This window comes from Humulus lupulus, chromosome 6 (genome assembly GCF_963169125.1).
Source record: "Humulus lupulus chromosome 6, drHumLupu1.1, whole genome shotgun sequence".
Classification (NCBI taxonomy): Eukaryota; Viridiplantae; Streptophyta; class Magnoliopsida; order Rosales; family Cannabaceae; genus Humulus; species Humulus lupulus.
The window spans coordinates 114,878,902-114,892,546 of record NC_084798.1 but is presented as its reverse complement, the minus strand read 5'-3'; the positions used below and the strand labels follow the sequence as shown (position 1 = coordinate 114,892,546).

Below are 13,645 nucleotides of genomic sequence, written 5' to 3'. Positions count from 1 at the left end.
TACACCAAATATAATAATTTTATTGAATTACTATTACAAAGTCTCAATCAAATAAAATAATTAAACTTCTGTTCCTTTTCATTTCTATTACTATTATATTTTTGTTTTGCAACCAAAAACCATCTAATATTTTATTAATTAAAGCTAAGATTTTCTTTTGAAAGAATTAATAAATGTATACTTTAAAAATAAATAAATTTATTATTAGTGTTTTGTCCGCCAGGTTTAGGGGTTTTACACTATAACCAAAACCCTTCACCGTCTTCTTCTCTGTTTCACAGCCCCTGCCCTCCTGACCTTTCCACCCTTCGCCCGCCGTTCCTGCTCCATCGCCTTCCACGGTCGCTGCTGGTCCAGGTTTATCTCTTTTGTTTTATATCTTTCTTTCGTTCTGGATTTTGTGTTTATTGAAATTTCTTTAAACCTTTTTGTCAAAATAATAATAATAATAATAATAATAATAATAATTCTTTAAACCTTGAGGTTGTACAGCAGACTCAAACTATTTGATTTTTTTTTTTTTTGATTTAGTTATTATTTTGGACATTGAGATTACTGCATTGTTTGTTTTTCTTATTCATTTGCTTAATTTTTTTTTTCCTTTGGTTCCTTTTATATTCAAAGCCTTTTTGGGTCTTGTTTTATAGTGTGAGTATTTATTTGACTTTTTGCACACTCTGCTATTGTGTAGTCCTTAACAGACGATGTCCGAGAATTCTGTCTATATTTCAGAGTAGCTTTTATGATGATCATATCAGGTTGAAGCTGTTGATCTTAAATCCAATCCACTGAATTGGCAAATTTATTTGAATACCCACGTATTGTTTTCTGAGTTTGTCTGTGTCCGTAGCAATATTTGCAACCTATGCAGCAACCAATAATGTTTTTTTTTTTAACTTAGTTTTTTTGTTCTTCCACTGTTTTTATAACTTCCGATTCTTTTTTATTCCTTTTGTGGGTTCTTTGTTCCTTTGTTTGAGTTTGTTTTGGTGAGGCTGGTTGTTCTTTTCAAACTCATTTGGGTGTAATCTTATTTGTAAATCATTATAATATACACCAGTACTATTTCTTATAAAAAGTATAAGATTTTGTGTTGACAAATATGATTATTTGATTAAACATTTAAGGTTAATAATGTAAATCGAGATTTTCTTTACCATGCACTCTATCTTGTAGATTTTAGATAGCTTTCAATGATTATGAGATTTTTTTATAGCATGGCACTCACTGATTTTCCTTTTCTTTACATGTGAATTAATAAGTCGAGATAGGAGTGCACTCTTCCTAATATGTATTATAAACATAATAACTGGCATAAAAATAGATAATTTATTTTTATTCTATTTTATTGCAGTTATGGTGGACGATGGTTTTGACAGTGGGGTTCAGGAAGAAGGGGTTCCAAAGGTTGAACTTAAAGTGAATCATGAAGCTAAACTCAGAGAACTATTACATAAAATTAATTCACTGGAAATTAAGTTATGCTCAGATGCTACAAAGGAGTTCATCAAGTTACTGAAAGGTAACTCTGGAAGTGAGTTGCTTCGGTATTATGTGAGGAGTTCATCTAGGTGCTCAGAGCTTCTAGATGCTTGGAAGCTTCAACGAGGAAAACCTGGTTTATCATACATTTTAAAATTAACTTTTGTTATTTTGAGTCATCCTGATGGGAGGTATAAACCAAATGATAAGGAGGGGTTAGTTATAAGTAGGGTTCTAGATAAGTTTGCTCGATTGATTATTGAAGAACTTTTGCAAGATGTGTACAGAGAGCTCAATAGTAAAGAAACAAAGAGCCAAAATGCAGCACTTTGGCTTATGGCTTCGATTGTCCGGCGGGGTTCAGGGTTGGCTTCTGATGTTGCTAAGAATTTTGATTTCAAGCTCAAAGGGTTTTCTAAGCTGGCTGAGTTCAAGAAGAATCAAAATGAGAAGAAAGCAAAACAGTCTTCTAGAAAGTCTTTTGTTGGGTTTGCTATGTCATTTTTGGAGGTAGGCAAGCCAGGGTTGTTGAGGTGGGTGTTGCAGCAGAAGGAAATGTATTCTGGTGTACTTCGTGGGCTTGGGAATGATGATGACGATGAGACTGTTATTGATGTTCTGTCCACTTTGAGAGATAAGATTCTTGTTGAGGAGTCATTGGTTCCTCCAGGTCTTAGGAGTGTTCTTTTTGGAAGTGGTGCTTTGGAACAATTGGTCAATATTTCTGGAAAGGATAATGGTGGCTATGCTGCAGAGTTGGCGTATAATATTCTTGTTTTGGTCTGTACTGATCCCTGTAATGGATTGATGCCTGATCTTACAAGACACCCAAGTCCTTTAAGGGGTAATCCAAAACGTCTTTTGGGGCTGATGAAGAAACTGAAAGCAACTGAGAGCATCTTTCATAGAGATTTGATTTCGGCTATTGTTAGTGGGAGACCCTCTTTTGGTGCAGCATATATGGAAGAGTTTCCTTACAACATTGAAGATTATGCATCACCTAATTGGTTAGATATCTTATTTTATTGCATTTCCTATTTGCTCTTTTGCCATATAATTTGCTTTATAGGTATTTCCCGTATGTTTCTATTATGACTAGGTCATTTGCAGGTTTGCAATTGTGACTTTGGCTGCAAATTTGGTGTCATCAGTGGGAACTGGCCTAAAGTTTGATTTCCTTGCTTCCAAACCTCATGATCTGCCATCTTCTGACAGTGAATATTTGCAGAGTGTCTTGAAATGTTTGTGTCCTCGTTCATTCTCCCGGTCAGTTATCAATAAGGGGTTGCTTCACTTAGATTTTCTAGTGAAGCATGGAACTTTGCGGCTGCTTTTTGAAGCACTGAAGTTGCTGGAATTTTTAATTGGGGCTATAAATAGTCAAAGTAGTTTTCCTTCAAGTGATGTAGTACAAGGTTGGGCATCTCTTAAGCAAGTAATTCAAAATGAGGTTCGAACGTTGCTTCCTGATCCACAAGTTCTGCTGACTCTACTTTCATCTCTGAGTAGCCAATCCAAAACTCGTGTCAGTTCTTTAAAGAGAAAACCAGACTCAGGAGACTTTCTTAAGCAGGGCAGAGATGATGTAAAGAAATTGAAAAGAGATCATATGAACAACACAGATTCAGATATCATTGTAGGTGGAGTGAATCTTTCTGCAGACCTTACTTCATTTAAGGACAGTGAAAGAATTGTAGGTACACCTAGCGCAGATGAATTTGACACTGGAAAGGATATTATAAAAGTTCATGAAATTTGGGGTTCAGACCTGTGCGATATGTCTCCTTTTGCGATGAAAGATGTAGAGATATTCTTTCAGTCCAAGCTTCTTGATGCTCTAAAAACTTATTTTGTAAGTTTCATTAATACTATTCATACTAAGCTTCCCAGAATCTAGCTAATCTTTTAGTTTCTCTCGGAATAACTGTCCATTGTAATTGATTCTTTTGATCATACTTTTGTTTCTTATTTTGCAGCGAGTAATGCCAACTGTTTTGGAAGGATCATTTGAGTTCCTTATAAGTCTCCTAATTGATCCTTTGGCACTAGATACTAACTTACAGCATTCTCTATTGTCTTTGCTAATCGAATACGTTGTATGGTCTCCCACTGGAACTCCTTTTACAGCCCCTCCTTTGATGTATAAACATCTTCAGTCATTTATGACTTTGTTAATTTTTTCACCCATAAGTGAAATTAAGAATCAAGCATGTGATCTAGCACAAGCAGCGATGTTAAGTACTGGTGCCTTTGATAGAAATCGTCATGAGATTGGATCATGGTTCTTGTTTATACCAGGTTATGACAGAAGAAATTCTTCTCTTCACATTCCATGTGTGGAAGTATTGCAGAGCCTGTGTCAGGTTGTCATCTCATTCTTATGTGATGCAATTTCTACCACAGGAAATAATTTATTTAAATATTGGGACATGGTTAAGCTTCGTACCTGCAACTTAGAAAGGCTAAAAGGTAACTATAGTTCACATAGTCATATTGTGCTTCTTAGTTTGGTGAACTAATTCTTGTCAGTTTGAGTATAATTGTTAGATGTTACTGCTTGTCATTTTTTTTGTATCAGTTTATGTTTTGTCTTAGAAAATTGAGACATCTATTATGCTGTGATATGGATTTCAAAACAAAAATGTGTTATGAGAATATTATAAAGGACAAATCTTTGAGATGCCTTTAGCACCTTAAGGTTGAGCAAGGCCATGAAAAAAAATAACGGTATTTTGACTTTTCATGATGGTATTTTAAAATACTTCTAGCAATGATGTTTTCTTTAGTTCACGTTGTAGATGTAATTTCTTAATTTTATTCATCACGCCCACAGAGAAAAGAGAAATTAATTAGATGCTGCGCTGACTATGTTAGTCTATGTACTTGTGATAAGATTTGTGGTGATTGTTGCATGACCCATACTACTACACATATTTTTGCCAGATAGTTGGCTGGGATCAATCCATTTACTTTTTCATCTGTTAGATTAGTAACTAGCGCATTGCTTTGTTTGAATTTTTTTATTTCTTATATAACTAATCGAAGTTGTATGGAAGTGGTCCACGCAATGAAAGAAGTGAACGACATTTTTAACTTCAATTGATGTCTTTCACCCTTTATTGACCTATGACATGCCTTATTTTTGTCCCTAATTTTTCTTTATTCTGGCAGATATATCACCTGATTTCAGCCCTCTCGTTGTATGTATACTGCAAAAGTGCCTAAGGTTGCTTGATTCTGAATCTGGGACTTTTACATTGCCGGAGAAATCAATGATATCATTGTATGTGGGTAATACGCTAAAATATATCTTGCAAACTCAGGTAAAATGTCTAGCATTTTAGTTTAATAATTGCTTGCTATTTGTAAAAATTCTGATTGGGGTACTAACTTCTATAGGTAGATGCGAGGTTACTGTCTGCCGTAGTTGATTCAATCTTATCTGAGAGACTTGGTGAACATAGTTCTGTTAGTGATGATTCTGGCGCTGCCTTCTGTGAGTGGAGACCATTGAGGAATTTATTTATTTTTTCACAAGGTATTTCTCATCCAGAAACACGTGTCTTTTCAATTGATAATAAAGCTAAACCAGCTGTTAGCTCTTTTGGGATTGCACTGGATGAAGTTAAAAGAAACTTAACCAGTGGGAACAATGGTGAAATAGCTGATATGACCAAAGCCTTTGCTTCCTTAATCATCTGCACAACGCCTGAAGAGATTTCAAAAAATTTCCCAGCTGTTGTGACTGTATCAGAAACTCTTTCTGGTGTTTTCACGTATCTAATGCCATCTGTGGTCTTTCTTGATCATACCTTTCTGACAAGTGTTTCTAATTTATGGCCTGATATCTTTCTTCCTGGCCTGGAAATGGCTCTATCTGGTAAAAACAAAGGCGAAAAAGATGATGTCGGTGGAGTCACTGATTGTGCTTTGGTAGCAGGAGAAGTGATCCGTGACAAATTTTTTAATGCAAATGAAGCTGCAGCTACCTTTAGTTTCTTTTTAAAGCAGACACCTTTCCATATATTATTCCCTTCCCTTATGTGCACCAATGGTCCTTATTCGTCACAGCCCATGAAAATAAAAGACCTTCTGTTGGCTAAACTGTCAGAGTGGAAATTTGATAACTGCTTTGTCTCTTATCTGCGCCTTTTGTTATTCTGGATTCATCAGTTACAATCATCTTATAAAGTTAGCCCTTTAGCCAAATTCCAAGAACTTTCTGAGATTTGTCTCATTCTCTTGAAAGACTTGTTGGGTCAGGTATTACATTTAAATGTGGATTTTGATTGTCACAGAACTAGTAGAATTCATTTGTCAACCCAAGAAGTCCAAGAAGTGGCTGAAACCATCTTTTGTCATCCTGCAGTAGAGACATCACTATCTCACCCCTTGACCTGTGGGATGGGCTTGGCAAAGGCAAACCTGTTTGACAATATGGATACTTCGATTAATTTATCTAGGCAGAGTGTTCATAAGTTAGATCACCATGTTTTAGATATGTTGGGAACAGCTTATGAGTACTTCCTCTCTCTTTGCGATGGCCAGCATTTTAATAACAAACGCGAAAAAGGCATTGGGAAAGAACTTAGGAAAGTTTTTAATGTTCCAATCCAGAGGGTTATTGAAGTGGTGAAGGACAGGTTTAAGGTATGCATTTGCACAGGGAATCTGATGCCCTTCCTCCAACCATACTATGCTTTACATGTTCTGAATCATTTTGTAGGCCCCTTTGAGCTGCTCGATTTGGTGCAGTGGATGTTTAAAAGAGTTTCCATGGATACATATGCAGATTGGAAAGCTAACAGGACATCTGTTATTTCTTTTGGATTTTGTATTGCTGCTGGTGCTTTCAGAAATCTATCTAGCTATTTGGAGCAGCCACTGTCAAAGAGACAAAAATACGATTTACTTTGGGAAATGGAAGGAAATAGAAATGTAAAGAATGTTGAGGAGATCTATTTTCAAGTGACTAAGTTGGCCTTGCATATTAAAACAGATTATGCGGATCTCTGCTTGCTTGAAGCTGTTAAAGCTGCACACAGACAAAAATATGTGCAGCACAATAATTTTCATTCTTGTTTGGTATTATCAAGACTTATCATAAACACTTCTGTGAAAATTCTTTCCCATTGCATTTATGAGACAACAAAGACCAGAGCTAAGTTATTGTTTTTTCTCACTGATGTGAGCTCCCTTCATCTGTCAATCTTTGGACATTTATTTTTGAGTATGGTGAACAAAGGTTTAGCTCATAAAGGGAAAATGGTGGATGAGCTCCCTGACTTTGCTCCTTCTGATGAGGATTATTTGATGCTTCTACCTACTGCTTTGTCATACTTAAATTCATACTGCATTAAATATGGATTTCAGTATTACAAGCACTTTAGAAGTATACCTTGTTTTTATTCAAATATACTTTTGAAGAGTTTTGTCAATTGGAAGAGCTTTGTGCTTAGTGACGTGTTTCAGGAGCAATATGGTGAGTTCATACCATCATCTACTGAAGAACTTCTCAATCTTGTAAATGATAGTCTTCTTGGAAAAGCCATCTGTATGTTGCAGTATCACTTTGCGTTAGATGGAGATTCAGTAAAACTGAAGAAGCGGTTGAAGTTATTTAATTCCATATTCCTGCATTCTGCTGAACATGAGGAGCTGATAGACTGTGATTTTGGTGAAATTGATTCTTACTCACTTAACCACTCATTGAATTTTATTAATAGAGTTATTGCAAAGATATCATTTGGCAGGATATTGTTATTTCCCAATTGTGATCAAAGTCAGTCTCTTCCATTAGAAGAAAGTGGGGTTTTGAAAGATGTTCAGATGGAAATGGGGTCAACTAGAGAGGACGTTTCAAGAATGTACTTTATTAACATTTTAGTGGGTATTTGGCAATTGATTGTTAAGAAATTCCCTTCAGGTTCATATAGTGGTCAAAAGAGCATAGATGTTTTGTCCCTGTATAGATACTTAGAAGCTTTCATATTAAGAAGTATTCTTGAATTAACCAATAATATGCATAGTTATCTTATCCAGCTAGAATCCATTCCCTTTCTAGAGCAATTGATGAAGTCTGCTCTTAGATTTAGATTTGAAGATCCCACAACTTTGAAAATGCTCCAAGATATCCTAACTCTGTTGTCTGAGGGGAAATTTTCACGTGACTTTTATCTTCAGCTTCTACTTGCCCACTCTCAATTTGAGTCTAGCATTCAGTTGGCTTCTAACTCAACAAATAGTTCACATCTTGGGGCATTTTTGAGGCCTATATCTGGTGTTCTGAGACATCTTGCTTTTCCTACTACTGAAAATAATGCATCTGATAGCAGTCATTATCTAGAAACAACTGGGTTGTACATGAGACAGTTGGAGGTTATTAAACTGTTGCGGACACTCTTTCCATCCAAACCTCATGAGTTGGCTTTTGATTTTAAAAAAAGTGTAGGCATAAATTTCAAAAGTCTGCATTTACTGCTTTTGTCTACCTATGGTGCAAAGCTTAGCAAAATTGATATGGAGATATACAATCTGATGTTGGCAATTGAATCTATTGATGGATTGGAGGCTGAAAACATTGCTGGTTCTGATCACCTATGGGGTAATGCTGCTTTGAAAATAGAAAAAGAAAGAGCTTTGGAACATGATCCATCTAATATGGGGGCTAATGCTGAAGCAGTAAAAGAACGTCATAGAAGTCAATTTAGAGATAACCTTCCCATTGACCCCAAAATATGTGCTTCTACAGTGCTATATTTTCCCTACGATAGAATTGCAACTCATGAAGCAATATCCTCAGAACATTTTCAATCCAGTGATTTTACCCATATGCTTGCGGTATGTCCTTTTTTGCTAGTTCAGTAGTAACAAATCTGATTGTGTTGAGCTACACAAGGTTTCTGTAATATTTATATTCTGTCTAGTCTTACATGCATAATTCTCAATAATTTATATGCAGAATTATGCCCAGACTAGTACTCCTGATGATGGAAATCTACAGCGATATGATCCTGTCTTCATCTTGCACTTCTCGCTTTATAGCCTATCAGTGGGTCATATTGAACCCATGGAGTTTGCTGGTTTAGGCTTGCTTGCTATTGCATTTGTTAGCATGTCATCACCTGATGATGGGATAAGAAGATTGGCTTACAGTATCCTTGGGATATTTAAGAAAGCACTGGAGGTAATGACTTCTGGTTTCATATTTTATATTTGTCTTTTTCTATTTCTTTATCAAGTACTTGATGTAGAGCTGATTAGTTCTTGTTTTTAGTATGACCATGACATTGCATTTATATTTTTGTCGATGTTTTTGTTGATCAATCTTGAAACTATCTTTTCAGCTATGTAAAAAGCGGAAAGAAGTGACACGGATACGACTTTTGCTGACTTCCTTGCAAAATGGTATAGAAACACCATGGCAAAGAGTTCCCTCTGTTGTTGCAATATTTGCTGCAGAGGCATCATTTATATTGTTAGATCCTTCACATGATCATTATGCTACCTTAAGTAGGGTTTTGATGAATTCGTCTAAGTTGAGCATGAAGGTATGGGTTTTATGACATAAATATTATGTTACTCTTTGTATTTTTTTTGTTTCCCTTTTTGTTTTAATAGAGTTCAAATTTCATATTGCAGAATGTACCTCTTTTTAATGAATTCTTCTGGAGTACGTCTGTTAATTTTAAAGCTGAAAGGTTGTGGATACTTCGCCTACTATATGCAGGGTTGAACTTGGATGATGATGTTCAAATTTACACCAGGAACTCCATTCTTGAGACTCTAATGAGCTATTACTTTTCTCCACTTTCAGACAATGAGTCCAAGGATCTCATTCTTCAGGTAATCTCTTATCTAATTGTGATGGTCTGTTACCAAATAGATCCACATGAATAGAGCCAAGAACAAAACACATCTCTTGAAAAAACAGTAGGAGATTGAGAACAATAATTCTGGAATTACTTTAAAGAGAAATGCGTCCACACACACGCACGCACACTATCACTGGTGATATGCGAAAGAGCAACAGCTCCTAATCCAAATTCATAAAATACATAACCCCTTCAATCTATCCTACACTATTTAACTACACTCATTGTTTCTAGAAATTCTTTCACTCCCTCAAAACCACCTTCACTCTTTTATTACAGAATGCTTCTAGAAAATCTCTCATGCTCCCCACTACTTAATTTATTTCTTTTTACTCTTTATTGGGCCCTAGCAGTTTCGTTAGTCACGGTTCTATCTTAGACATGGGGATAAAAGTTGAAGATTCTTGTCTGATTTTTATTGAGTACTTGCTATCGTAAGAATTACAGTTTTCAAATTTTAATTTGTGAATTTGTATCTGGAAAGTATAACTCCATTGATAGTGTGAGCTCAAAGTACAGTGATATGATATACAGTGATGAGAAAAAGAATTATACACCCTGCTTAAGAGTCTTAGAATCCTTTACAAATCAACTATATACATTTCACACTAATAATTGGAAAAAGGAAAGTAATTGCAATGGAACTACTCAGCTGTATAGTTTCTGAATCAGACAGGTTTTTGGTACCTATTTAAATGCTCCTGGCCTTGATTCATGCTTAGCCACCCAATTTGTAGAGATTGCTCAAACTCCATTGCTACTAAACTGAGAAAATTATACTTTGGCATTGATATGAGAATGATACTTCACCCTGCCAATCTAATTGATGATTTCCCGCGTCCATAAGGGGTTAAAATAGTTATTGAGATTCTTGAAAGTTGAAAAGCAAATTTGGTTTGTAAACCTAATAAAATTATGGCAGAGTGAAGATGCATCGTTGCTTTTACACCTTTTAGCTTGTAGTCAGTTGTCTTTTAGTTTGAATGTTTAAATATTTTTTACAGTTCATTTCAATATTTGATTGAATGTAAAGTTGTCCTACTGTTTCCATTTATATTGCAAGTCTTTTTTTTTTCTTTTCTTTTGGAAATAACAAATTTAAGGCCTTTTAACATCATGTTCTGTAGTTTTAAGACCCTGTGATGGTTAATTGACAGTGTTGCTTACAAGCTTTCTAACTAATAGAACTTTCTTATTTTGTCTCACAGATATTGAAGAAATCCATTAAATGTTACAAAATGACTCGTCATCTGGTTGAAAATTGTGGTCTCTTTTCGTGGTTGTCTTCTGTTCTCTCGATCTTCAGTAAAATGAACTTTAGAGAGGAAAAGAAGTTTTTCATAATGCAATTGACTGTAGTGTTACAGGTAAAAGCACAGAACCATTTATTTCCCCCAATTTCCTTCAAATGTATTTATCGAGTTTTTATATGTATTTTAAGCTTTGTAAAATTTTATTAGGTGTCTGATGACTATAAATTTTGTCTTTTATGTTGATGGAAGCTTCAGTATAATATTATTGTCAAGAGCAGTTTTGGATAGGAAAGGAAAAGAAGATTAATAAATATTTTTTTCTCTCCTAACTTACCTATAATGTATTAGGTTGTCCACAATATCATGTCCTCCAGAAACACAATCGAGTGGTTGCAAAAGAAGGCCCTTGAGCAGCTCATGGAACTTATGTCCCACCTGTGCAGATTCTTGGTTAATGGTGTGGTATTGGTAAAGGAACATGTAACATTGGTCAATTTGATTCTAGAAATTATGATATCAACATTGAATATATCCCATAAAAGGAAAATATATCAATCACAATTTAACCTATCAATTGATGGTTTGTATCAAATATGTGAGGCTACTCATACGGATGATGATGCTGCTCGGGCTGATCCTGAGCTTGGGCTCAAAGCTATACTCATGAATACACCTCCAGCTGCTATTTTCTGCATGGTATCTCTCTCTCTCTCTCTGTACATGTATATATATATATATGTATTAGTCTGCTACCGTGTATATTGAGAGCAGCTTTAACTGTTTTTACAATGAAAACTTGTTTTGATGTGTTCCAGAGTCAAGAAAATCTTTCAAAGTTTATTGGATGGGCAATTTCCTCCGCGTTGCAAGCTGATTCAGCAAAATTGCATCAAAACAAAGAATCTCGGCACTTTCTCTCAGCTATTTCAAAGGATGAGCAATCCGAAGACTCCCTAGTATCAAAACTTCTACGTTGGCTCACTGCTTCTGTAATCTTAGGGAAACTTAAAGTGAAATCCAAAAATTTGGATCCAAAGCTAGGGTTGAATTTAAAGGATCTGGTGAGTTTATTTGATCACGCTGAAACTGAATGTGAAGAAGGCAGAGAGGATAGGATTCAGCGTGACCAGTTTTTAGCTTCGACAATTCTTTACCTCCAATTGCTTGTTCGCACCAACCACAAAGTTCTACCATCAGTCGTATCTGCACTTAGTATTCTCCTTGAAAATGCCTTGAGTCTTGCAGGTAAACTGATTCATTTGTTTGGCTACTTCATGATAGAAAATTAGCTTTGTATGGATTGGATATTTTCTGGTTCCACCCTAGGGTTGGTGAATTTCTTCAGGAGGCATTAGGGAGGAAACTCTGGGTAAAGTTCAAGGAAAACCAGCTTTAAGATTGGGGAAAGATTATAATCTAATAACTTGGTAGCAAGCCTTTAAATTGGAACTAAAGACATAAGCCACAAAAGAATGCCTGTTTCCTAAGAATGGGACAAAAATGCCTGTTTCCTAAGAATGGGGCAAAAAATAATAGTTACAATTGATTTTAGTTTCTTACTACTTGCTTGAAACTCAAAACAAGAACTCAAGGAAGGGACAACTTTCCTACAATTGTAAGCAATACCATCTGTAGTTAAGTTTACCACATGAGGAACTACATTTGACATTTTACTTTGCATTAGCGGTTGCTTATTTTATTGTGTCGCTAACTGTAGTCTTGCATATGGCTTTTGCTCTTTCCAAACTTGGATGTTTTATGACACTTGTACTTGACACAGACATGGAGTGAAAGCAAATAATCTTTCAAATTTAATTTACAATTTATGCTCTCTGATTCAGATGCTACACATAAAAATGGGTTTCGGCTTCTATTGGAATCAGTGTGGTTGAAAATACGCTACCCTGTTGAAGCAAATCCTGCATGGAGATGGTAATACGTTGTTATTTTTTCTGCCCATTATGATTCTCCCTTTCTTTTCACTTATCTTTTATATCGATATTTTTGGAGAGGAAAAACAAATTGACATAGACTAATGATGATCACTACTGGGTTCTGTTTCACTTGCATCAGTTTAGATAATGTGAAATCTCATGAAAATCTTTTCTCAGTGCCCTCTTTAGTCATATTATCCTGATCTTTGCACATTGCTTCTTAATAGGTCATTTTACCAACCATGGATGGATCTCTTCTTGGAATTAACTGATTTGCAGAAGATAGGTGAACTCCATGCTTGCCAAATTCTTCTCCATATCATTGCACATGTGCTTGGAAGTCCGCGATCAGAAGGGCTGCAAAGTTTGTTAGAAGAAATGCAAAGAATCGATGCCTTTGAATGGGAAAAAAGCATATTGGAGACCGATAAGTGAATTCATTATAAACTATCGTGTTGTATTATGATATAGCTTGTTTTGAAAATTTACACATACAAATTTTCATGTCTTGAGATTTTGGTTAAATTTGTACAGAATACCGACATGTAAATTTTAGAATTATTAATTGGTATATGAGAAAACTTCAATTTTAGACCCTATACCCAGTTTTAGAAAGCCCATTTAATTTCTACCTGTATTTTGAAATATTCATTTTATACCTAGTTTTTTTTTTTTTAACAAATTGTCGATTATATCCTTACAAAATGTAAACCACAACCCCCAATATGTAAAGTATAAGCTAAAAATGTAAACCACATGACTACAAGCCTAAAAATGTAAACCTTAATTCTCAAAGTCTAAAGTTTAAAATTGTAAACCACCAACCAAAAATATTAACTACATTCATAAATGTAAACTACAAGCCTAAAAATGTAAGACATGCATCCCAAAATGTATATTGTAATCATGATATTTTATTCGCTCTGTCTCTAATTGTGAATATTAATTATAAAAATAAAATGTGTGGATATTTATGGTTAATGAAGAATAAAATTAGGTCGTTTTCAAAAATCACGAATGCTTATGTTAAAGCCAAGAGCTTGATTCCCACTACAAGATAGTAAAACAAGAGCTTCAGTGTCTTAGCACATTCACTTATTTT

At 35.1% G+C, this 13,645-nt stretch overlaps 1 protein-coding gene across 3 annotated transcripts; it reads left to right on the top strand.

Annotated features, from left to right (window-relative positions):
- The first annotated feature begins 223 nt into the window (after positions 1-223).
- On the top strand, positions 224-13,142 carry LOC133782458 (uncharacterized). 3 transcript variants are annotated; one of them, XM_062221776.1, is made up of 14 exons: positions 224-357; positions 1,355-2,489; positions 2,593-3,334; positions 3,459-3,951; positions 4,654-4,805; positions 4,882-8,322; positions 8,444-8,668; positions 8,829-9,032; positions 9,124-9,327; positions 10,565-10,723; positions 10,958-11,305; positions 11,425-11,854; positions 12,451-12,541; positions 12,771-13,142. In XM_062221776.1, the coding sequence occupies exons 2-14, from the start codon at positions 1,357-1,359 to the stop codon at positions 12,976-12,978; spliced, it is 7,830 nt and encodes a 2,609-aa protein (XP_062077760.1). In that variant the 5' UTR covers positions 224-357; positions 1,355-1,356; the 3' UTR covers positions 12,979-13,142. The 3 variants fall into 3 exon arrangements, with proteins under 3 accessions (XP_062077760.1, XP_062077761.1, XP_062077759.1); XM_062221775.1 differs by lacking the exon at positions 224-357 and adding an exon at positions 547-758; XM_062221777.1 differs by lacking the exons at positions 224-357; positions 10,565-10,723; positions 10,958-11,305; ... (1 more) ...; positions 12,451-12,541; positions 12,771-13,142 and adding an exon at positions 529-758 and having other exon boundaries at positions 9,212-9,327.
- Positions 13,143-13,645: the final 503 nt, after the last annotated feature.

Bases quoted from the DNA above. Each gene is read 5' to 3' on its own strand.
- LOC133782458 (XM_062221775.1), top strand. The intron at 3,335-3,458 runs GTAAGTTTCATT...CTTATTTTGCAG, and splicing joins ATGCTCTAAAAACTTATTTT to CGAGTAATGCCAACTGTTTT. The intron at 11,306-11,424 runs GTATCTCTCTCT...GATGTGTTCCAG, and splicing joins CAGCTGCTATTTTCTGCATG to AGTCAAGAAAATCTTTCAAA.